This window comes from Dromiciops gliroides, chromosome 4 (genome assembly GCF_019393635.1).
Source record: "Dromiciops gliroides isolate mDroGli1 chromosome 4, mDroGli1.pri, whole genome shotgun sequence".
In the NCBI taxonomy this organism is placed as follows: Eukaryota; Metazoa; Chordata; class Mammalia; order Microbiotheria; family Microbiotheriidae; genus Dromiciops; species Dromiciops gliroides.
In genome coordinates, this window is record NC_057864.1 from 194,214,688 (window position 1) to 194,240,378 (window position 25,691).

The 25,691-nt window shown below is 41.0% G+C and overlaps 1 protein-coding gene across 4 annotated transcripts in view; it reads left to right on the forward strand.

The window, feature by feature from the left end:
• The window catches only part of TLK2 (tousled like kinase 2), a 147,597-nt gene extending 140,292 nt beyond the window's left edge, over positions 1-7,305 (forward strand). For all 4 annotated transcript variants that reach the window (XM_044003780.1, XM_044003779.1, XM_044003782.1 and 1 more), the window contains 2 exons: positions 2,154-2,261; positions 4,457-7,305. In XM_044003780.1, the coding sequence (XP_043859715.1) occupies positions 2,154-2,261; positions 4,457-4,630 (282 nt within the window). In that variant the 3' untranslated portion in view covers positions 4,631-7,305. The remainder of the gene's footprint in view (positions 1-2,153; positions 2,262-4,456) is intronic.
• Positions 7,306-25,691: the final 18,386 nt, after the last annotated feature.

Here is a 25,691-nt window from a genome sequence, read left to right on the forward strand (position 1 = left end):
ATTCTGGAGGGCAAAGACTATTTTGTTTTTGTTTACATTCCCATTGTTTTTCTCTGGACCTTATTATCTCATTGTTAATTTTTTTTCAACTGAATTGAATTCTACATATACAAATTTGGGTTGGTATCCTAAGATTTAGGATTGGTCTTTGATTGGTCCATACAGTTTCCTCAAAAAGTTAAACATACCTTTTATTGATCTTGAGTTTAATCAATGCCTTCATAAAAAAAGGTGCTATGTGATTCTTTAGAATAAATAATTGGAAATAGATACAACCTATAAAAAGCAATCACAAATTGTGTATCTCAAAATCAAGGAAGAGAATATGCACATATTGTACTTTTCTTCCCTTTTGCCCCCAAACCACTTCATCAAAAATTGGCTGTCCCTAATTTGGGAGAGGAGACTGTGGACTGCTTTTAATTGCTTATGCTTCAGGTGACTAAACACTGTCAGCTCCTTCTACCCTCTGGTCCTAAGAATTATTCCAGAAGGAGGTAGAACTCTTATTGTTTTCTGTACATTGTATTTTTTAAAACATTTTTTTCTTTTTTATTATTATTATGCACTTGTCAAACATTAATAAACACTATCATTTCCATTTTCAAAGAAGAATAGAAAGAACTGTTTATGAAAGATTTCTTTTTTCAAGTATATAATAAATTTAACACTGTAGAGTTTTTAGTAGTAGTAGTTTTTATATCCCCAAACTTGACACATTCTAAACCACCCCAGCATTAAAGAGTATTTTCTTGATTGAAAATCATAATAAATAAATGTATGTTACAAGTTTCCATACCACGTATCTTGACTCAGAAAACACTTTCATCATCATACCTCTGTGCCTTTGATCAAGGCAAAGAGCTCTAATTAAACCAGTAATTAACCTTGGGGATAGAAATATAAACAAAAACACAATGGCTATATTTGCCGACTTTTTCCCTGCTATAGATAACATTGATTGTTTTAGAACTTATATAAACATGCAGTTATATATTTATATTTGGTGCACTCTTGTGCGCTCTCTCTCTCTCTCTCTCTCTCTCTCTCTCTCTCTCTCTCTCTCTCTCTCTCTCTCTCTCTCTCCCACACACACACACACACACACACAAAATCATAGAATGTCACAATGAAAATGAGACCCAAAAAACTGAAGTGATGTGCTCAAGGTTGTAGAACTACTTAGCTGGACTAGAAGCCAGGTTAGACCATAGCATCTTTCTTAGGCCAGGAACTGGAGGACAGCAGCCTATTTTCATGGTTCTTTTTGTAGAACACATCCCATTAATCTCTTAATGTCTTTTTTTTGTTTCTTTTTTTGTTTTTGTTTTTGTTTTGTTTTGTTTTGTTTTGTGGGGCAGTGGGGTTAAGTGATTTGCCCAGGGTCACACAGCTAACAAGTGTCTGAGGCTGGATTTGAACTTAGGTCCTCCCAAATCCAAGGCTGGTGCTTTATCTACTGTACCACCTAACTGCCCCCTCTTAATATCTTTTTTTAATGATTATGATGAAATCAAGTACTTAATTAAGTTTCCATCACCCTCTTTTAACTCCCCAACTTTCCCTTTATTTCTTTGTCCTTCTTTTGTAAAATAGGAAGACTACCCAGGAATGGTGAGACTTAATTACTGTTTCCCACTTCAGGTTATATTGCATTGCTGCTGTTAGTATGTGGCTTAAAAGGAAAGAACTATTTGTTCATGTTTAGCTCTCACAGGAGGAATGCTACAAAGCTAAATTCAGACTTGCAATTATATTTTGGAATATTGTATAACAGCTTGACAAACTGGTATTACTGAAGATGTTGAGTAGCACCTGTGGCCATTCATTTTTGAGTATTCTTTCACTAATTCCTCCTGCCTTCCTGCTCACTACTCCTGCTTTCAGTTCGGTCTTTCATCTTTCTATGCTTTTTCTGAACCCTATGGATTTTATTCAGGTTTGTGGGCATTACTCAGGACTAAAGAGTTTGCTGATCCCCATTTTAAATCTTTGGATTTGTACTCTAGACTTTTGCACCAGCCTCTGAGTAGCTCTTTGAAAGAGGTTGCTTTCCTCTTTTCTTCTGATGAACTTTATCAGTAAAGGAATAGTGATATTTTAAACTGATGATCTTAACAGTCATTCTTTTTCTTTTTTAATAAATATAACAGCCTTTTGGTCATAACCAGTCTCAGCAAGACATTCTTCAAGAGAATACTATTCTTAAAGCTACTGAGGTGCAGTTCCCTCCAAAGCCAGTTGTGACACCTGAAGCAAAGGTAAGCTTGACAGATCCAAGAGTGGAATGTTCACTTTGCTCTCGGAGGCGCTCCTTGTATGGCCATGGATATACAAGTTGGCTATTTTTCCAAAAGTTATTTAAACTGTTAGGTCAGGAATGAATTACTGTTGATAGCAGCAGACATGAATCCTGCTACCATTCTCTTTTTCTTTCCCCATGCCCCTTATTCCCATGTGACTAATGTTAAATCAGTTTGTGACTGGCTAGCCAATCTGAAAGTCCCTTAAGGAGGGAAAAGAAAAAGAAGGGCAGTTTTGTTCATTCATTCAACAGATGATTTACTGCTCTCCTGCTCAGGTGCTGCCTTGAAGAGCTCACAATCAAAAAGGAGAGGAAAGAAAATGAAATGATGAAAAAGCCTGGAATTCATTCCTGGTTTTGCTATTATATGACATTATGCAAATCACTTCACCTCTTAGACCCTCCATTTTTCATCATCTGTGAAATGAGGAAGTTAAACTAGATGACCTTTAAGACCCCTTTCAGGCCTAAATCACATAATCCCAAGACATGAGAAAAGTTGAATAACCACATTGGAAACCTTAAATGACTAAAGAGGAAGGAATGCAGACAGAGTGCTTGAGGAGTTCAGAGGAAGGATCATTGGGGTCTGGAATGATGGGGAAAAAAGACAAAGGGAGTTTGGTGATCTTGCCGGTTCTCTTTGGTTGTTTGGCTTATGACTGTTTAGAACAGTCATGTCAAACTCAGATACAGATGAGGGCTACTGAATATACATGAGAATCCCTGTGGGCACACAATGACTTACTATGACCTGTGTTTTATTTTGTCTTTATTTATTTTGTTAAATATTTCTCAATTAAAGTTTAATCTGGTTCCAGCCTCATTTGGGAATGTTCATGTGTTTGACATCTCTAGTTTAGAATAAAGACTTTCTACTCCCCTTAGTCTTAACAGCAGTTAATTCGGGAGGCCTATCTTCAAGTACTTCTCAGACCTTGTGGTACCCTATCAGTACTATGAGACAAAAGGGCTTCACTTACAAAATGACCCGGCAGGCATATGTGATACTATTGATCCCTTGATTATCCACATGTGAATGGTCTGCAGTGTATTTTTAACCCTTGCATATGACCTTATCCTGCCACATATCTTCCTCTCATGGCTCCCAAACAATTATGTATTTACCTTGAATGTGTAAGCATTTTTTAAATATCATCTCATTAAGCACCAGCCCTGGATTCAGGAGGACCTGAGTTCAAATGTGGCCTCAGACACTTGACACTAGCTGTGTAACACTGGCCAGTTGCCTTAAATAAACATGTCAGGCCATTTCCAATTGACCCAGATGGCTCTGGAGGAGAAAGTGAGGTCGGTTACTTTACAAAGCCCTTCCTCACTTAAATCCAATTCATTGCAAGTCATGACATCTGTCATGGTCCTCTTTTAGAATGAAGGACAAACAACAATAACAAGTGCCTTTTCTAGTGTCCTTTCCTGTATCATTTTGCCTCCTGGGAGCTCCACTTCTACTTTTGTTTGGGGACTGTTTTAATCAATCAAGCATTTATTAAGTGCTTACTATATGCCAGGTACTGTTCTAAGCGCTCAGCATAAAACAGAAAAGTCAATATAGTTTCTGCCCTCAAGAAGCTTGTATTCTAATGGGAAAAACAACATACCTATAAATCAGTACATGTTCTTTATGGCTTTGAGTTATTTTTCTGAAGTGTCTTTGACCATTTTGTCTTCTGGAGATTTGCTTGTATTGGTGTTCTTGGAGGGTACACCAAAGATGGCTCAAATTCCATGTTACTGCATTTGTTATCGCTTCGTTAGTTGGACTATCCATCCCTATTAGTAAGAGAAACACCAATGCAATGCAAGTCATTTATTACCATCTGTGACTATTTCAGTGGAAGTTGCTCAGGGTTGGGGTGGGGTGTAGGGAAGAGAAAAGGTGTTTGGTTAGCATTGACTACATTTCTCCCTCCAGCCCCTTTGTTCTGTGTAGGGAGAGAGAAGCATGTAATGACCTGTACATTTTCTGTATCTGAGCTTTAACATCTAGTGATTTTATTTGAAAAAGGTTCTAGCCTCATTCTTTGAAGAATTTCCCATTAAGGCTGCAGGTTGCTGCAAAACCTCAGACTAGTGATCTTGGGATCTCTGGTGGGAACAGGCTTCCTCAAAGCTGTTTTCCTTTCCCAGGCATTTATCCGGCGCTGCCTGGCCTACCGAAAAGAGGATCGCATCGATGTCCAGCAGCTGGCGTGTGACCCCTATTTACTCCCTCACATCCGAAAATCAGTTTCCACAAGCAGCCCTGCTGGAGCTGCAATTGCATCAACTTCTGGGGCGTCCAATAACAGCTCTTCAAACTGAGACAGATTCCTAGGCCAAAGACTGTGCAACACAAGCGGACAAATGGCATTCAGCAGTGGATTCGGAGAATAGCGAGTCTGAACGGATTTCATGAGACCTGCACCAGGTGCTTTTCTTTCTTGCTTTTTTCCCATCCATAGAGCATGACCGCATCAGTTCTCATCGAGAAGAAACCTTGGGCAGTGCCAGCCAGGCCCTGCAGGAAAAAGCCCTGAGGTTCCCATGTCACTGGCCACCGTGTGTGTGGCTGCTCTGAGTGAGGGGGAAAAAAAAAATAAAAACTAACTGGATCCATGTACTGTGAACGTGCAAACATGCAGACTCGGGGGGTCCCTGACGCAGCGCTTCTGATGAAGAATGTGGACTTTGAAAATACAGACTGGGCTAGTCCAGTGTCTATATTTAAACTTGTTCTTTTCTTTTAATAAAGTTTAGGTAACATCTCCTGAAAACCTCACAGCACAAAGGCTCAGCTGGGGATGGTGTTTGACTTCAAAGGAAAAAAAGTTGCTATTGCCCATTGATGGCACTAGAGTTAGTGTCCCCCCCCAATAATTTCAGTTTTTAAAGACACACAGCTTCCCTAGTCCCCTTTTTTATTTTTGAAAGAAAACATTTGGTCACAAAGTGAAACCCGTATTAGCAGGTACGTGGAAATGTTCATTCCAGTCAGATGCAGCTTTCTCCTCTTCCATCTGGCCTCCTGTTAACAATTGTTTCCCTCATCTCAGTAGGGAAACAGTTGAATGGGAGAAAAGAGATGTGTGGCTTTTTGCCATTAGGCAAGGTTAGAAGACTGCAACTAGGAGTCTCTCTAGGTTTTCAACTATTTCTTCACAATTTAAACACTTGACGGTTGTCCCTTTTAATTTATTTGAAGTGCTATTTTTTTAAATAAAGGTTTGTCTGTCCACGCAATCCTCTTGGATTCTCTGAATATAGTATCTGTTGAATCTGTTAAAAGGGGGAAAAAAAAGACAGAAAATAGTGTGGGGAGCCAAATGCAGCAACAGGGATCAGTAGCTTCCTTCACGTGATCTTTGTGCTTACTAACAATTGTATGTTTCTGGTTAATTACATTAAAATTTGAACAGTACATATGCTTTCCTTTGCAAGATCATTTGGCAGAAAACTCCCCATCTCCTCTTCCATTATTGTCCCCTCCAGACTGGTGTGCATGCTGCATTCCAGCACACTGTGCTTGTAGCTAACTTGTTTAGACTCATCAGATGGATTTTTGAGAGATCTCAAGGGGAATTAGAGGTGTCAAATCTTAACATTCTTTTGGATCTAGCTTTTTAGTCCTGTTGTCTCTGAGGTGTGTGTTCAACTGGAGAGGAAACTGAAATGGGAGCTGCGTGGCCCCTCTCTGCCCTCCAAACACCCGAGTGCTAAACCCAAAGAGGGGGAAGGAGGCCAGAGCCCAAACATGTGGCAGCCAGCTTGGAATGTTACTAACATGTGGCAGGAGGGCTCAGCCAGAAATATTTAAAGATGCAGCATTCAGGAGGGGGAGGGTCCCCAAGGCTGAGAAAAAGGGAGGCCAGAAGGGTGGGAAGAGAGTATAGTGTAAACACACTCTCAAACAGCTTGTGACCCCCGTGTTTCTTTTACATAGGTTTTGAAGATCGGGGAGAAGTGGGGAGATGCCGCTGGTAACAGGTTCCCTAAGCTTATAGGGCCCACTTTGGTTCTCTCATTATGAGGGCTCACCAACAGCAAGTTCTTGAGATAAGGCTGTTTGTGAAGCCAGTGGAACTTTAATGGGAGTTATCCTTAGAGGCTTCATTAGTGCCTGTCCCTACAGCTTTTTTTTTTTTTTTTGCTTCTAGCCTTGGTTTTTCAGCAGGTAACTGACAAACACCAAAGGCTGTCAAGGAAGGAGGCCTCCCGGGGTCTGAAAGACTGAGAGCAAGCACCTTGCTAAAAAAGGATGGTAGCTACTTGTGCACTGACATGGAAGAAACTGCGATTTCTAAAAAGAATTATTCCAATAATTGAATCCCAGTTCCTATTCCAATTCACTTGATTGGATCCTGAATTCTACTTTAAAACATTTTTTCACTTTGTTTTTATTTTGGGAGAAAATGCTGCATCTTTAAGTCTTCCCTCTAACTTCCTGCCCTCTTCAACCTCAGAGAAAATTAACTCCTTTTCAGGACCAGTTAGTCTGCTTGTTCAGGCTTCTGGAATTGTTAGGTTTTCTTTGAAGTGAAACTACAATAACTCCACTGTGACTATTAAGCTTTATCTTCTACCTTTTCTACCTCCACTCTGAAGGGAGGAGCAGAAATTTAGATTCCCCACCCTCAGCCTTATTGTGTATCTGGGACAAAGATGGTGCTGGCTCAGGTCAGCTGGTTCTAGGACGAGACCCTTGCCCTTGGATGAACTAACCCCACCCCAGAGACAAGCATACATCGATGTCCTTTTCTGGTGTGGATCATCAGGTCACTAGTGAAGAACCCAGCGGGACTCTAGTTTGGACGTGCTTTGTTAATATGGGTTTCACTTTCTCCAAGGATGGCCCTTATTGCCACAATGTTCATTTACTTTACCAAAAAAAAAAAATTTTTTTTAAACAATTGTATTAATTTGTAACTTAAACCTGGCCAGACTGTTTTGGCTTTACCCAACAGATGAAAGACATGGATATTAAAATAAGTTTTAAGAAACGAATTTCCCAGACTCTTGATTTTACTCTAGTTGGGCAGCTGTAAACAGAGTCACTTCTAGGTTGGGGATATTGAGCTTGAAAACTCTGAGTCACAGGTGGGAGGAACTGCAAGCTAGATGGCATTAAGTCTAGGGTCCATGGATAGAGGGATGCTCAAGCGTTTAGAGTGGAAGGGAATCTGCCATAAATGAAATGTGCCTCAGCACAGTCACAATGCCCACAATCCTTTCTTCCCCGACCTGGTTGATTACAGGGTAAGAGCATTTGCTCCCTATACTTCTTCCCTCCCAATTTAGCCCAGGAGCTATTGCAAATCCTGGTCTGCACTTTTTGACCCAGGCGAATTAGAGCGATGCCACAAAATAGTAGATTTCATATATTTCTTTTTCTTTTCTTTTCTTTTTTTTTTTTTGGTGGGGCAGTGAGGGTTAAGTGACTTGCCCAGGGTCACACATCTAGTAGTGTCAACTGTTTGAGGTCAGATTTGAACTCAGGTCCTCCTGAATCCAGGGCCAGTGCTTTATCCACTGTGCCACCTAGCTGCCCCTGACTTCATATATTTCTGTAATTGAAAATATTAATCACCCATAGCCCAGTCTTCTCAGGATGAGCCTTTCCAAATTTAGTCAGTCAGGTCCTCGGTGGACAAACAGTCATCTGCTTGTTAGGCACTGCCAGATCTGGCTTGCACCCTCCTGGCATAATCATGGGGAACCCAAGAGTCACCTCCTTAACCTGGGACATCAAAGAGTTTAGCACTTTTAATTGGAAGAATTTCATAAAAGTCTCCAGAGCTACTATGTCCCAGGGCAAAAGACATAGCCCTTTGTTCCAGATCCCTTCTTTCTGATAGGTAACTAAGAAAACCATGTTGGGATCATGGCAGGTTATCTCCCTGAAGATCTCTTTCATTCCCATATTTGATTGCCCTAATGGAGCTGGTATCTTCATGCTGGTGTACCTTATAGCCCATAGCGTTTTCCGATGAATATCTTTCCTGATCCATTACCAGTGACACAGGCATGTAGGGCTACTGAGTTCTTTGGTTTGGAAAGGAAGCCAAAGGTCAGCTGAAATAGGGTCATTGGAAGAGGAGTATTCGCTTTCTTCCAGAAAATGATTACTCTCTATAGCCAAGGGTTAATTGAGAACTCCAGCATCGTTATGAAGACTGCTTGGGAAAGATCCTCTCTTATGGAGCCTTAAAAAGGATTTAAGGAAGGAGCAGGAATAAAGAAGGGGATCAGGCAATGACCAGCCCCTAGGGTAAGTAGTCAGTGTTGGTAAGCTTGATGAACTGTGACTGGGGGTGGGTTGGGCAGGGCTTTTTTCTTTTTCAGCATTTATTCCATGACAAACCACCTGAGGTCAATGAGATTCAGTTCTGCTCTCTATCAGTTTATTCTTAAGAAGGGCCAGGATGCCCCAAATTCAGACACCTCCACCAAAACCTCACAGCCTAAAAACAAAACAGCCACAGACAGCAGAGGCATAATATATAGCTATGTTGACCACATAACCATTTTCAGCATCGGAAGCTTTTCTCTAGTCACCGCACCATTGCTGTACCCACTAAGGATGTAAAGGTGCTTGAGAGCTTCCCACCATGGCTTGCCATTGGTACACACTAAATTACTCCACTTTGTCCCCCAAAAAGGGAGACTTTCTGGGTGTGTCAGGGTGGATCAACCTGTAGACTGCTTGCTTGTGGCTTAGATTGTGGCCAGTTTATTCTTGGATCTGGCAAAGCAGTCATCTTTACCTCAGCAAATGGCAGCTTTTCAAGAACTGGAAGCTCAAGGCCTCGATGGCATCCTTAATGTTTATTGCCGTGTGAAAATAATCCAGCTGTCCTTTGTTCCTTCCAGCAAATCAAGAGATCTAATAAGGTCAGGGGGCAATAGAGCAGACTGCTATCGTCTTCTGACTTTATTAATTCAGTGTAATAGAAAATGTAGTGGAAAAGAACCAGGACACCTGGATTTTAGTCCTGGCCTTGTCAGTCTTTTCTCTGGATATTGGTTTCCTGGGGTGGACCTATGTGTTGCTGTGGCAACAGCAGCTTGGGGAGAGAAAAGGGGCATTTTGATCCTATAGCAGCAGACTTAACTCCCTAGACGCACTGTCAAGTATGTCTGAGCACCCTACCATTTTCCAGCCCTCCTTGTCTTGGGTCCCCTCATCTCGCTTCCTTTTTCTCCCTGTTTTTCTTCTCTCCCCACCCCCCCACCCCAGGCATTTGTAGATGTCAGAGAAACAGAAAAGACTATAGCTTGTCCCTGAAAGGCAACTAGACAATTTTCTGAAGCCACAAAACTGCCGCAAACTATACCTCTCATATCATTGGGATTACAAAAGGAAACAACCATTATCTATCCAGCAAAGCATTAAAGGGCCAAGCTAGATGAAAGATTGAAACCCCAGAAGGCCTCACGTTTAGCTACTCGTCTTCAGACATCATACAAACCCTGTGCAGAAGCTGTAGGCAATCCAAGCATTCCTGTCTCTCAGAAGTATGGTCCTGCCATGGAGAATTGCCTTTCAGAAATGCCACCTGACTAACAAGGATTCAGATATGCTACTTCTCTCCTTTGGAAGAAGAATGAACGGGCAGCTAGGTGGCACAGTGGATAGAGCACCGGCCCTGGATTCAGGAGGACCTGAGTTCAAATCCGGCCTCAGACACTTAACTCTTACTAGCTGTGTGACCCTGGGCAAGTCACTTAACCCCAATTGCCTCACTAAAGGAAAAAAAAAAGAATGAGACAACAACTGGGTATTGGTTACAAGGCCCTAGGTGGTGACAAAAATAATAGAATTTCAGGCAATATAAGATTGCAAATTTGATTGAAATGGCACTTAAAAGTTTCTGGTGGTTGTCAACAAAAGGGCGAGGAGAGAAAATAACTCAAAACTGAAAGGACTAAACTCCAAAAGATTCCACTAAACCAAAGAATTGGGTATAGATGTACGCTTTGTAGAAAAATTCAAATTAGGGAGACTGCTGCCACATTCAGAGAGTGTTCAACCTCCTTTTCAGATATTTGCAATAAATACAAGGAAAGCTAAGGATGTACCAATACCCAATCTCCCTTTCTTGGACCTTGCATTTCTCAATTTTCCTCCCGGGAACTCCAAGGACATTCTGAAAGGACTTTAAATAGTTTGTCCTTCGTTTTTGAAGAGGACCAAGGACAACATGGGTTGATGTCTTGACTCGTGCTTGAATTGGATTTAAATTGAGGCAGAGTTGCATGAAGTTGTCAGCCTCAGTCTTCCAGAGTCATTGAAATCCAGTGACAAAACAAAAGTCAGGATGACTGGTGATGGCTCAGGAGGTATCTTCTATGTCTGACCAAAGCTCTTAAGTGCTTCACGGTACCTGCTTCAGCTGCCTTTTCTGACCATTGGGACAAATTGTTCTCATCTACCCATTCTACCAGAGGATGTCTTTGCGTGGCTCAGGATAGACATCTTCAGCTTTGAGGCCTGTTGGTTACCTTCAACTTGGTTTAGCCTATCTGCCAAGATAGTTTACCAGGGTGTGGCCACTGAGCATACTACAGCTTCTTGAAGCTGCAGGTGGAAGTTGGGTAGTAAATGGATAACAAAGGTGGATGAGCAACCCTGAAAAGGGCCCAGCAAGTCCTCACACCAGAGGGAGGTGCTACAGAACATATGCCCCCAAAATAGAAGATAAGAGTGTGACAGAAGAAAGGGGAGAAGAAATGATACAATTCAGTAAAAAAAAGGAAACTCACCCTGCCAGGGACAGCCTGAAAGGTGCTTGATCTGGCCATACTGTACAGGTAGCCCAAGCTTGAATTAGAATGGTCACCCAGAAACATAAAATGAACCAGTCATTTCATTGGTAATTGAGCAGCACTAAGAGTGTCGCCGTTGTGCTAGACCTTTGTACTGGGCAAACGCTAAACTTTTGGACTTTGTCTTTCTCCTCATTCGAAACAAGTGGCTACCAGGAATAATTTTTTCAAGCAACAATTGTTTTCCTTCTCTTACTCCAGGATTATGTAATTATCTATACTGGCATAAAGGATAATACAGAATTTAATTAATATGCCAGCTTGTGGGTAGTCTCATCTTGGAAAGATGTTTTCTATTATTCATGCACTAACTGAATTTTTGTTTTACACAATATATTAATTTAAATAAAGCATGTCCATTACACTTCCTTCTAGATAAATCCTACAAATCCTACACTTTGCTACTTCTGACATGATGAGCTCAAGGAGAAATGCTTTAATTTGCACTTTATAAAGAAAGGAATCAAATGATTCCACTTCTTTAAAAAATGATCAATTTACATAGGGTGCTTTGTAAATTGTAACTTTTTGTTTACTGGATAAAAATGTTATGTATCATTTTTAAAACTGCCTAAGATTTATTTTACTTTTTAAAATGGTGCAACTAGCATTGGCAGTATTTGATTGTAAAAATCAGTAAAATTTATTTTAAAAAATAAAATTAATGAATCTCCAAGTTTCCAACATTTAGAGTTAGAAGGGACTTTGAAGATCATGTAATCCAACTTCGTTATTTTACAGATGAGAAAATTTTACAGTCAAAAGTCAGCAAGCATTTTTTTTAAGCAATTACTATGTACCAGGATTTGTGCTAAGCATTGGGGGTATAAAGAAAGGTAAAAGTACTCTTCATACTTTTTTTCTTTTCTTTTTTTAAGGCAGTTGGTTAAGTGACTTGCCCAAGGGTCACACAGCTATTGAGTGTCTGAGCTCACATTTGAACTCAGGTCCTCCTGACTTCAGGACCAGTGCTTTATCCACTGTGCTACCTAGCTGTTCCTTGTATGTACTTTCACTTTAATGACTGGGAAGAGGGGTACAATATGCAAAACAGCAATGAAAACAGGAAATACATAGTTCTTCTGTTATTTTCAAAGAGGATCATTGGCATCAAGAGGGTGATGACTTGCAAGTAAATTGAATTTAAGTGAGACAGAGCTTTGCAAAGTCATCAGCTTCACTCTCCTTGTTGGAGTCCAGTGGCAAGACATAGGCCAAGATGACTGGCAGTGGCTCCAGATACAGTGGAAGACCTTGGCCTTTTTTTTTTAAATTATAAAAGTATTTTATTATTTTCCAGTTACATGTAAAGATAGTTTTCAACATTTGTTTTTATAGGATTTTTAGTTCCAGATTTTTTCTCCCACGTTCCCCTCCCTCCCACTTCCCCAAGAGGGAAAGCAATCTGATGTAGGTTATATATGTACAATCACATTAAACATATTTCTGCATTAGTCATGTTATGAAAGATGAAGCAAAACACAAGGGAAAAACCTCAAAAAAGAAAAAAATACAGCCCAAAAGTAGAAACAGTATAGTTCAATCTGCATTCAGAATCCATAGTTCTTTTTTTCTGGATGTGGAGAACATTTTCTATCATGAGTTCTTTGAAATTGTTTTGGATCATTGCACTGCTGAGAAGAGCCAAGTCTATGACAGTTGATCATCACACAATGTGGCTGATATTGTGTACAATGTTCTCCTGGTTCAGCTTATCTCACTCAGCATCAGTTCATGTAAGTCCTAGGTTTCTCTGAAATCCTCCTTCACATCGTTTCTTACAGCACAATAGTATTCCATTACATTCATATACCACAACTTGTTTAGCCATTCCCCAATTGATGGGCATTCCCTTGATTTCCAATTCTTTGCCACCACAAAGAGAGCTGCTATAAATATTTTTGTACATGTGGGTCCTTTTCCCTCTTCTATGATCTCTGGGATACAGACTTAGTGGTATTACTGGGTCAAAGGGTATGCACAGTCCCATAGCCCTTTGGGCAAACTTCCAAATTGCTCTCCAGAATGGTTGGATAAGTTCACCATTCCACCAACAAAGCATTAGTGTTCTAATTTTTCCATAGCTTCTCCAACATTTATTATTTTCCTTTTTTGTCATATTAGCTAATCTGATAGGTGTGAGATGGTGCCTCAGAGTTGTTTTAATTTGCATTTCTCTAATCAATAGTGATTTAGAGCATGTTTTTCATATGGCAATAGATAGCTTTGACTTCATCTGAAAACTGCCTGTCCTTTGTCCATTTCTCAATTGGGGAATGACTTGCATTCTTGTAAATTTGATTTAGTTCCCTATATATATTTAGAAATGAGGCCTTTATCAGAAATACTGGCTGTTAAAATTGTTTCAACCTTGGCCTTTGTGAGGTAAGGGCGTTCCCAGTTTGTCTCAGATGAAGCCCATTTAGTAATCAATGGTGAGGTAAGAGTTGAGGCAAAAGGTAGCCTAATTTGCCTTCATAAAAGAATCAGTCTGGGAGGGGAAGACCCTCAAAGTTTTGACCAAAAATAGAAACAACTGCTATTTACCATGGTAGGTAATCTCAGAGAAAAAAGAATTAGAGGCATGAGAGAAACCAGGAAAGGGCATTTGCAGAAGGTGAAATTTGCACTGTCTTGAAGGGAGCTAGGGAAACCTTCCCGTCGGGTATCCCAGCAGTATCCACAGGTCAACAGTGTCTGCATGGGGAGCCAAGAACAGACTGGATTCACATCTCCACAAAGAGCCCAGCCAAAGAAGCTATACCATGCCTAAAGAAAGTATCTTGAGAATCCCATTAGTGAGAGAAAAGGCATCCCAGTAACCAAGAGATTTGAGTTTTTCCCCTTTTGTCTCATGTCCTCTCTAATGTACCCTGGAGTCTGTGTGTACTTGTGGGAAGAGTGTGACACAGTTGGGGGGGAGTGATTGTTTTGTACGTTATTCATATTGTAAGTACACCCTAGTAACCACCCCTTTCTGAAGGCTTTAAAAAGTTGTTTGTTTTTTAGAAAGAAAGTTAGGCATTACAGACATTTGCTGATTGCCTAGGAAAAGGCATTGAGTCAAGAGTTGGGATGTCACATGTGCAAGACCTTCGAGAAGGCCAGAGTTTATTGGATTGTAGATTGGAGGGATGTAAAGGTGGTTTGGGGGGGGGGGTGAGAAATGAGAATTAAGTGACTTGCCCAAGGTCACACAGCTAGTAAGTGTCTAGTGTTTGAGGTCACATTTGAACTCAGGTCCTCCTGAATCCAGGGCCAGTGCTTTATCCACTTCGCCACCTAGCTGGCCCTGGGATGTAAAGTTTAAGAACCAAAAAGATGTTCTTTTAGAAGGCAGCTAGATGGTTGATGTACATGCTCTAATATAAGTACCTTACCCAAGATCAAAGAAAAGATAAGCACAGCCAGGATTTGAATGTGAGTCCTTTGACCCAAAGGTAATTGACGGTGACTTGCCTGAGGACCCACAACAACTTGATGGTTGTGCCAGGTGAGGTGAGGTCTATTTGATGTAGATTAGACCTCAGGCTTTCCTTGTGAGTAGGAAGGTACATATGTTTTGGGATTTGGGCAGGAGGGTCCTCCCCCACCCCCAGTCTTCTCCACAGACCCTTAAACCCTGTAGTTTAGAGCAGGGATCCTTAATCTGAGGCCTGTGAACTTTTTATTTTTTGGTGAGACAATTGGGGTTAAGTGACTTGCTCAGGGTCACACAGCTAGCAAGTGTCAAGTGTCTGAGGCCGGATTTGAACTCAGGTCCTCCTGACTCCAGGGCCAGTGCTCTATCCACTATGTCACCTAGCTGCCCCGGATCGTGAACTTCTTTAAAATACTTTGTTAACTATTTCACTATGTTTGTTTTCCTTTCTAGTCCTATGTATTTGATTTTATGCATTTAAAAACATTCTTCAGAGATGGGATTCACCAGATTTCTTGAGGGGTCGGTCCATGAAGGAAGATAAGGGAAAAGAATAAGCATTTATTAAGTGCCTACTATGTGCCAGACATTGAATTGAGTGCTTTACAAATATCTCATTTGATCCTCACAACAACCCCTGGGAAGTAGGAGCTATTACTATTTGAACTTTACATTTGGGAAAACTGAGGCAGGCATTGGTCAAGTGACTTGCCCAAAGCCACAAAGCTAAGGAAGTATTTACGGCTGGATTTTAATTCAGGTCTTCCCAAGTCTAGGCCCAGCACTGTATCCACTGTGTCACCCAGCTGCGTCTGCTTTTTTTTTTTTAAGAAAAAAAATAGAGATTCATTCATTCACTGAGCATTACATACATTCAACTTTGTTTCTATGCCATTCCTTCCAAAAATGCAAACATCCCCTGGGAGGGATAATCCATGCAGTTACTAACACCCTAATGATTAAAGAATTCCCTTCTTGGACAGAACAGATCCAGAACAGCACCCCAGTACCAGTGTGGGAGGTGAGCAACCTAAAGTTTCTTGTCCTACTTTGAGATCTGGGTCTGCCTGTGAAATCAACCCAGACTGGAAATCATCCTGAATTTAGGGCAATAGGAGCACAGAGTTAGAACTCTTTGGAAGAGAGGATGTGTAAGGGGGCGGGAGTTAGGAAGTTGGGGTAAGGTCTCTCGTTGCTCTTGGGCTGTGGGTGGGTTTGGGCCTGTGAAAGGAGACAGCCAGAAGCTAAGCAAACAACGAGGCCCGGGGAGCAGGTCGGGAGCCTAGTGAAGGCAGGGAAGACAAGGGTCCTTTTGTGCTGGGGAGCTCGACAGGGAGTGGAGCCAGGCTGGAGCCAGAAGGGGTGTGCAATGGGAGTTATTGGGCAAGAGGACCCCTACAGTGTGAAAGGTCAGAGAGCAGCCAACTCACTGACTCAGCCCCACCCTCAGTGCAGGATTTGATCTCCTGGGTAGTGAAGCACTGGGTCTGGTCTGGCTAAGAGGGCTGTCCCAACAGCCCTCCTCAGAAGGAGATGGGGAAAGGAGTGAGCCTTGGAACCGCCATATTTGTCAGTGGTTTGACCTCCCCTTGCTTAATGTGGGTTTAATTTTACTGCAGTTCCCCCAACTGATCCTTCCTAGCCTCCCACTTGGGGCAGACGTTTGTGTGTAGAAAGAATAAATCCTGCTATCTATATAGCTAATGGAACTATCTCTGTGTGTCTGTCTCTGTCTCTTTCTATGCTTTTTTTGAAGTTATTGCCTTTATTTATTTATTTGTTTATTTATTTTTGGCGGGGCAATGGGGGTTAAGTGACTTGCCCTAGTAAGTGTAAGCTAGTAAGTGTCAAGTGTCTGAGGCCGGGTTCGAACTCAGGTCCTCCTGAATCCAGGGCTGGTGCTTTATCCACTGTGCCACCTAGCTGCACTGCAGTTATTTTACAACAATAGCTCTATTTGGTAAGTAGGAGAGATACTAATGTCCTCATTTAAAAGCTGAGGAGGGGGCGGCTGGGTCGCGCAGTGGATAAAGCACCAACCCTGGATTCAGGAGTTCCTGAGTTCAAATCCGGCCTCAGACACTTGACACTTAACTGGCTGTGTGACCCTGGGCAAGTCACTTAACCCCATTGCCCCATAAAAAAAAAAAAAGAAAAAAAAAAAGCTGAGGAAACAGACTCCCAGAAACCTTTTCCTTTTATTAAGGTCCAGAGAGATTAAATAGCTTGTTTATAAATAATAAGTTGTAGATCTCATGCAAGGTGGCCAGATGACACCATTTGAATGGGCTGGGATTCACCAGCTATATAACTCTTCCACCTGTCCTCCCACTAAACCCTCCAGACTCCTGGATGCTTCCATTTGACCTAAATGCCCCTGGACCTTGTTGTCCACCCTACAACTTCATCCTTTTAAAGAACTTAAGCACCTCTCCATCTGCCCTGAGATCAAGTGACCTGCCCAAGTTCATACAGCTATTACGTGTCTGTGGCTGGCTTTGAACTCAGGTCTTTCTGTCTCTGGGTATAGCAACTTTATCACATTGGTTAGACCTTATAAAGACATATAGGGCCTTTTATATGTGTTGTCTTCACCAAGTAGAGCATGAGCTCCTTTAGTGTATAAGCTGTCTTATCTTTCCTCTTTGTATATACCCAGTGCTTAGCAGAGTTCTTGATTCATGGGAAGTACGTAATAAATGCTTTTTTATTTATTCATTTTCATTTTCCCTGTTCAGATTTGAACTCAGATTCTCCTGAATCCAGAGCCAGTGCTTTATCCACTGTACCACCTAGCTACCCCTACATTTGTGTTTTTTAAAAAATCCACTCCACAGAACAGGAGTGTTTTCTCCACAAGTTGGCCATGCCAGTTCTTGTCCGTGTTCTCCCATAGTTTGCCACAGAAGGTCTACCCAATGTGCTGAGGCTGTTAGGTGGAAGAGTGTGGTAGAGTGCTGAGACTAAAGTCAGGAATATCTGAGTTCAAAGCCAGCCATAAACACTTAATCGCTGTGTGGCCTTGGGAAAGTCACTTGATCTCTGCCTCAGTTTCCCCAACTGTAAAATGGGGAAAATAATAGCACTCACCTCCCATAGTTGTAGTGAGGATCCAATGAGAGACTATCAGCAGAGTGCTTAGCTCAGTGCCTGGCATATGGTTGTTGTTCATTCTTCATACTTGAAGAAGAGCAATGACATCACGATGTCGGGGTCAAGGTACAGTGTGTTTGACTGTATCCAATATGAACCCAGAAGTCTCTACCACAGGTTGGGCACAAGTAGTCCGTTAGAACTTTGGGGATGGAAATGTCTCTAGATTCGTGCATCTTGCGTTTCCTTTATGCTTTGCTCATGGAGCACAGCGCCTTCTTTGATGTGGGCATGCCATGCTGAGCAGTCCTGGCATATAGTAGGCACTTAATAAATGCTTATTCCTTTCCCCCTTCATTATTTTTGCTTAACATTGCAGAGACAGCAATGGAGCACGTGAATTGTCCATTCTTCCCTCTTACCACGTAACCAATTTATCTTTTTCATGCATACATCTTTTTGATGACATCCTTTCCACCATTTCTCCTTCATAATTACTTGCTTATAACGTGTGACAGACTGCTTATGCCTAGTCTGAGCACATCTTCATTACCATTTGGGTAATCCCCAATTCAAATTCTTCAGTTACTATAGTATTCCAAAACTTGAAGTTGTACAACACCACCAGAAGAATATTGGTATTAAAAGGATGAGCATTTTTTTTTTCAGGGAGAAGCTTGGGATTATCCAATGATCTTTATAATGTTCCAAAATCAATTCAAGCCCCTCTTCCTCTTCTTCAATTTTTGGGCCCTGTTCATTGTCCATTTGCAATGTCTATCCAAGATAACTATATATCTCTAAAGTCCAGTCAGCCTAGCCCTCTTGCTGTTCTTCAGTCACAGCATTTCATCTCTTGTTTCCTTGATTTGTACAGGCTGTCCCCCACTCTCACCCCTACTTGGAATGTTCTCCCTTCTTTTGGAAACATTTTTATCCTTTAAAGATCAATATGAAGGGCAGCTAGGTGGCGCAGTAGATAAAGCACCGGCCCTGGATTCAGGAGGACCTTTCAAATCCAGCCACAAACACTTGGCACTTACTAGCTGTGTGACCCTGGGCAAGTCACTTAACTCTCATTGCTCCACCCCTCCCCCCAGTTTTTTTAAAAATTAAAAAAAAAAATAGAGATCAACATGAGCACTACTTTTTATATAAGACCTTTCCTGATCCCACCAGCTACTAGTGCCTTTCCATGAAATGGGATAATATTCATAAAACTATGTTCCTGGCACACAGTTGGCACTTAATAAATACTTATTTCATTATTTGATATAATAATATTTCATATTATTTCAGGATGATTTTACATAACTCCCTCTTGAAAATTCTGGTGTCTGCTAATCAATAATCAATAAACATTTATCAAGTGCCTACTCTGTGCCAGGCACTGTGCTAAGTGTTGGGATACAAAAAGAGGCAAAAGACAATCCCTGCCTTCAAGGAACTTACAATCTAATTATTGCTAAATTTTATACACATATTTCTCTTATAGCAGCACATGAAGTCTTTGGTGAATTAGGCAAAATAGTAAAACTTCAGGAGCCAGGTCTTTGTAGATAGGCTTCCATTGGGCTTGGGGAAGAGAAAGGGTGTTGGGACAGAGACTTCAGCCTGTGGCAGAGTGGATACCCATTCATGATCCCTATCAGCAATTCTACCCATGACCCTGCTCACTCTGCTGGTGCCTGCTGCACTGGCAAACATCAGCTATAGCTTATTTTGGACTCCATCTGGACTTGTCTGGGTCTTCCTTATCCACTCTATTTTGCAAAATTTGACTAATATGTCTGGATCCTGGTTTTCTTAGTGTTGATCTCCCATCCCTTGTCGCTCATATGGGCCACCATCTGAGCCAGGGCCTCTGCCACCAAGCCCTTATCTTGTCTGGTCAAGTTACATTATCAACGCAGTGGTAGATATAAGTTCCCTAAAGAAGCAAGGCCTCCTTCAGGTCTTAGCCCACCAGTCTATGGTGGTTAGAGGGAGAGTTCAAGTAGCCCTGGGGAAGGATGGAGAAGATACATTGGACTCCTTCTCAGGTACAAGTCAATTGCTCTTGACTAGTCTCAGCTACAGGAATAGAGAAAGAGGCACTAGTGATGCTAACAACCTCGCATCACTCACCTGGGTCCTGGACTTACCTGATCCTCCAAGTTGTTGAAGCCTAGAGGAGCCTTCGGGATTAGTCTGGTAATATTGTTCAGGCAACTGACTGATTGTAAGCAAACAGGCCATCTGCCTTCCTCACTGGCCACACCGGATTGAAGAAATCTGGGCTCCTTCAACTCCATCACTGTGGAGGAAATAGTTTCATTTCCAAATAGCTTTGATGGGTTGTATTTTGTCCTTAGCACATCTAGGAACATAGTAAGCATTTAGTAATCATTTTTTGTGTTCATTCATTTCTCCTAGGTCGTCACCAGGACTCCTCTTGTCCCAAATTGCCTCTTTAGTGTAACGATTGGAATGACGCCATCTGCTGGAGACTTACTGTAGAAGAGTTATGCCCATGAAGCGAAGGTCTTTGAGGGCAAGACCAGGAGTCTTTTCTTTGGTGTCAGGAAGTGACGCGGGCTAGTGGGAGGAGGAAGGAAGAGACTGGCTCTCAGTCTCGGGCTCTTTCCTTTGGACTCTGGTGGAGAGCGGAGCTAGAAATGTGCTCTCCCTTTAATAGATAGGAATCTAGGCCTTTCTCTCTCTCTTTACCAAATTCTTATTCTCCTTAATAAATGCTTAAAAGCCTAACTCTTGCTAAAGCTTATAATTTATTGGCGACCACTCATTAGATATTTTAGACAGACTAGCTAGAATTTTAGCCCTTAACATTAGGCTTACCAAAGTAAAGGATACTTCTCACGTGTTTGTGGTGGTGAGTCTTTAATGAACACAGTCTGTTTCTGTCTTCTCTCCAGCCCTTTGTTTGAGGTTCTAGCCTCTGACCTGCAGCGAGCTGAATTGGCACCTACACCTCATTTTGGCAAATGGCTTCTGGAAACAAGGACCATTCTTCCAAGAGAAACAAAGGCCCTTCCCAGGACCCAGCTCAGCTCTACCTAATCAAATGCCTCATCAGAAGTTCTTACAAGCTCACACACTGAAACTAAGCATCTCCATTCAGAGAGACATAGAGGACCTGGTTCAGTTCCAGTCTATTTTCACACTCCACCCTTCCTGCAACAATGTTGTAGAACTGGGTCTTCAGTTCCCAGGTAGGTCTGTGGCCCCAACATTTTTCTCACAAGTAACAGTCCCATCGAGACAAAGGGACAACTTTAGCCAGGTAGATAGAGGCTTCCTTTGAGTCTCAGGGAAAGGATGCTGGGATGGATGGTGGAGGGGAGAAATGCTTATAGCTTTCAACCAGGAAAACAGTTCAGAGTTTCTCTGCCTTTCCAATCCCCATGATAGTTTTTTTTTCTTCTTTTCAGTTCTCTGGTCTAAAGAAATGGCTTTAACAAGGCTGTCACTCTCTTAGGCTATTGTCCCTGCTCCAGCAGTCTTGGTGTTTACTCAGGCAGGATTCAGATAAGACTGAGTGATTGTCCTTATCCCCCTTGTCTTCTCAGAGGAGACCAACCTCCACCACAGTCCCAATTTCTTTTCTCACCTCTGTCTACATTTGTACATCAGGACTCAGCACGATTCTCCTTGGCAAAATTATTGGCTGCTTCCTCAGGTGTGAATCAAAATCCCTCTCGGTGTTTCATGATTGGGGGTATATCTGTCCCATGCCCTTCCAGGTTCTCATTTTTCCACATACAAGGTATGTGTATGTTTGTATATATTTGTTTTTGTTGATCAGTATTGTCTGACCCTATTTGGGGTTTTCTTAGTAAAGATACTGGAGTGGTTTGCCATTTCCTTCTCTATTGCCTTTTACAGATGAGGAAACTGAGGTGAACAGGGTTAAATGACTTTCCCAGGGTCACCCAGCTAGTAAGTGTCAGAGGCCTGATTTGAACTCAGGTCTTCCTAACTTCAGGCCTGGTACTCTATCTACTGCACCACCAAACTGCCCATGTATATGTGCAATGGTGTGTATACATATATGTTATCTCTCTCATAATAATGTATATATGTATACACACGTGTGTATATGTGTATATATATATATACACATGCATATATAGTGTATATAATATATTCACACCTACAATATATGTACATAATATATACTATAGTATATTTAGCATACACACATAGTATATGTATAGATATGCATATAGTATGTATATAGAAACATAGTGCATATGTATATAGATACATGCAAATATACTCTCAATATATACACATACAAGACAAATATATATACATACATACATATATGTATATATAAGTATATGTGTATACACCTAGCATAACTATGGGGGATTAGACACCCATATTCATCTGACTGGTCTTTGACTAATTCCGAATTCATCTCTTCCTCCTCCAAGTTTAATTGTTTCTCAGTTGTGTCCAACTCTTAATGATATCATTTGGCAGAGGAGTTGTTTGCCATTTACTTCTTCAGTTCATTTGACAGATGAAGAAACTGAGGCAAACATTTAGTGTCTGAAGCCAGATTTGAACTCAGGAAGAAGAGTCTTCCCCACACCAGGCCCAGCACCATATTCACTGCAACACCTACTTCCATACCTCCCACCCCACTCTCTGGTCTGGTAAATACCATGTTTTAATGGAATGGAAAGAAATTGAGTTTGGGAATCTCTATACCCCTGTACAGTGGAATCCTGCATTTCAACACAGAGAAGCAGTAAGCACTAGTCTTGAAGTCAAGACATTAGCCTGGATGTCTTGCTGATACCTAGTGTCATTGATTTCTCTCATCCTCACCTTCTTCATCTGCAAAATGGGAATTATTCCCCTGCCCCCCCCCCTCAGGGTTCTTATGAGGAAAGGGCTTTTGTTAATCTTCAAGTGCTAAACAAATGGGAACTATTATTCCTCAGAATGCTGCAGGCCTTCCAGAAACTACTCTCACACCTTGGTAAACCCTTCTGCCTCATCCTCTAGCTGACTACCAGGCAATCAGCTCCCTGGCATCCTATGTAAACTGTGACTCCTGGCTCCTGGGGTTCTGCTGACCCTCTTGCCCTTTTGCTCCTCTAGATAGTATTTCAAAGATAGGACACAGATATTCTGCTATACTTCTGATCTGAAGTCCTTAGATCTTACAATTTCTTTGCCCACCCAGAAGATTGATCCTGTGCCTCCATTGCTGGCAATTCTTGTTTCTCTAAAAGTTTGCCCAATATCAAGAGAATTGTTGGTCCCTTGAGAGAGGAGCACAGAGGCATAAGATGGGCCCTGAAAACCAATTGCTTTAGATTTTGTTGGGAGGGAAAGGAGTTTAATGTGGGATCCCAGATCCTTGCTTTGTCTCTTCAATGCATCCCAATCAGTGAACCCCTGTCAACTTGATTACTTCAGAAAAGGCCTTACAAATCTTGAAGTGTGGAATTTCTATTGTATTTCTCCCACATCCCCTAGCATGACCATAATAGAAAAAATACTTGATGTTTTTTAATTAAATGTTTATTGTTTTGAACTAAGGTATCTTCTAGTAGATCTGGCAAAAGAAAACATTGGCTGGGGGGTGGGGGTGGGCAGCTAGTTGGTGCAGTGGATAAAGCACCAGCCCTGGATTCAGGAGAACCTGAGTTCAAATCTGGCCTCAGACACTTGAGACTTGCTAGCTGTGTGACCCTAGGAAAGTCACTTAACTCATTGCCCCGCAAAAAAAAGAAAAAAAAAATCTGTGCTTCTCAACATTGGCTGAGGCTTGGGAGCTGTGGTTTTTAAGTAGATGCTGAACCAAATTGTGTCTTGAACCTATGGTAACTTTTAGGGGACCCAGGCTATACCTGTAGACATATTCTAAGTATGTTAGAAAATGATTAAGTGGGGGAGAGTGGGCAGCTAGGTGGTGCAGTGGATAAAGCACCAGCCCTGGATTCAGGAGGACCTGAGGTCAAATATAGCCTCAGACACTTGACACTTACTAGCTGTGTGATCCTGGGCAAGTCACTTAACCCTCATTGCCCCCCAAAAACAAACAAACAGAAAGAAAATGATTAATTAATTAAAATTATTAATATAGCCCAACCAAACAGTAGCTATTTGGTATGTTACCCAAGATGCAACTAATAATGGTAGCTAGCATTTGTATGGGACTTTAAGGTTTACAGAGCATTTTACGTATGATATTTCATTTGATCCTTATGACAACCCTATGATGTAAGAAGTGCTATTATTATCAACATTTTGCAGATGAGGAAACTGAGATTAAGTGATTTGGCCATGGTCTCACAGCTAGTAAATGTCTGAGTTGGGATTTCAACTCATTTGACATCAAGTCCAACACTCTACCACTGGGTCACTTAGTTACCTATTATATTATGCTTCCTGTGAAATACAGTATGTACCTCCTGGGGGAAAAGCCCTGGGGCAGAAGGCTGGATTGTCATACCATCTCTGTTAGTGACTAGTTGTGTGAATAAAGACATTGCTTTCCCTCTCTGAGGCTTTTTTCCCCTTCTATCAAATGAGAAGATTGAACGAGGTAATTTCATCCCTTAGAGCTCTGATATTTTGTTACTCCCAGGGGACAGGATTTGGAGACAGAGGGCAGCTTGTTCATGGGCACAATTATTGGCTATTAGACATTTTTACTATCTCTTCCTTGTGTTCCCCAATGAGAAGTCAGGCTATTCTGTGTTGAATTTGGGTTCTTCAAATGAAACATTGAAGGTCAGGTCGCCAGTAGTGGGTGTTCTGGTGAAGGGGAGGTTACAAGGAAACATGGCTTAAGGAGGTTAGGGGGTGGGGGTAGAATAAGGGAAGGACTAGTAATAGGAAAGACAAACTCCATCTTTGGAGGGTGGATCATGAGTGTGGATTTAAGAGAGAGAAAGAAAGGGTAAAAACTTGTGATTGGAGTCTTAGTGAGGAGAACAGAAGAACACAAACTCACTGCTTTCTTTTTCTTTGTAAAGATGGGGTTAAGTGGTAAGGAGAAGAAAAGTGTATCAGAAAGGATGGAGAGAAATATTGAATTTATAATCATGACCACCAGTATGAACAGCATGAACTTACCTATAAAATGGATGAGATAATAGAATATCCTAGAAAACAGAATGTCGTTTTAAAGAAATATACTTAAAACATAAAAATTCATGGAGTTAAAAATGACTAGAGCAATATTTATTATATTTTGGGTGAACTAAAAGAAAAAGAGGTTTCAATCATGATGTTGGGCAAAGCAAAGGCAAAATAATCACTATTAAAAGAGACAGATGGGAACTATATTTACTTAAAGGTACCATAGAGAATGAATTAATAGCAACATATATATATATATGCATGGAATTACATATTACATCTAAGTACTTAAAAGAAAAGTTACAGTTTGGGAATAATAGAAAATGAAACTATATTTTGGTGACTCAGTGTACCTCATTCAGATACAGATAAATCTAACCAAAAGATAACCAAGAAAGAAGTTAAGAACTTGAATAGAATTTTAGAAAAGTTAGATATGATCGATCTTTGATGATTACTGAATGGGAATAGAAAGAGAATATAAGTATACATATTCTCATCTGTATATAGAAAATTTACAAAAACTACAATGTGCTAAGGCAATGTTTTGGTATGTCGTCTTATTCTCTAACTTAGTTAGAAATGGAGGCCTCTAAACTGTGCATAAGGATCCCTGCAGGTCATATATTTAGAAATTTAAATTTAGAAAAACCACACTTTAGCATTATTTATATCATATTGTATTTTTATTTATTTTTAAAAGTATTTTCCAATTATAATTTAATTTGGTTCAGGCTATAGTCAGGAATATCATGGGCCATGAATTTTATACCTCTTTCATAGGGTATAAGAACCTCATAAATTCAGAAAAGCAGGAGTGTTAAGTACATTCTTTACTGACTACAACTCAGTAAAAATTATAGTCAATAAAGAACATTTGAAGAAATGGTTATAATAAATTTGAGACCAGTTTAATCCTAAAGAATTGGCAAATTAGGG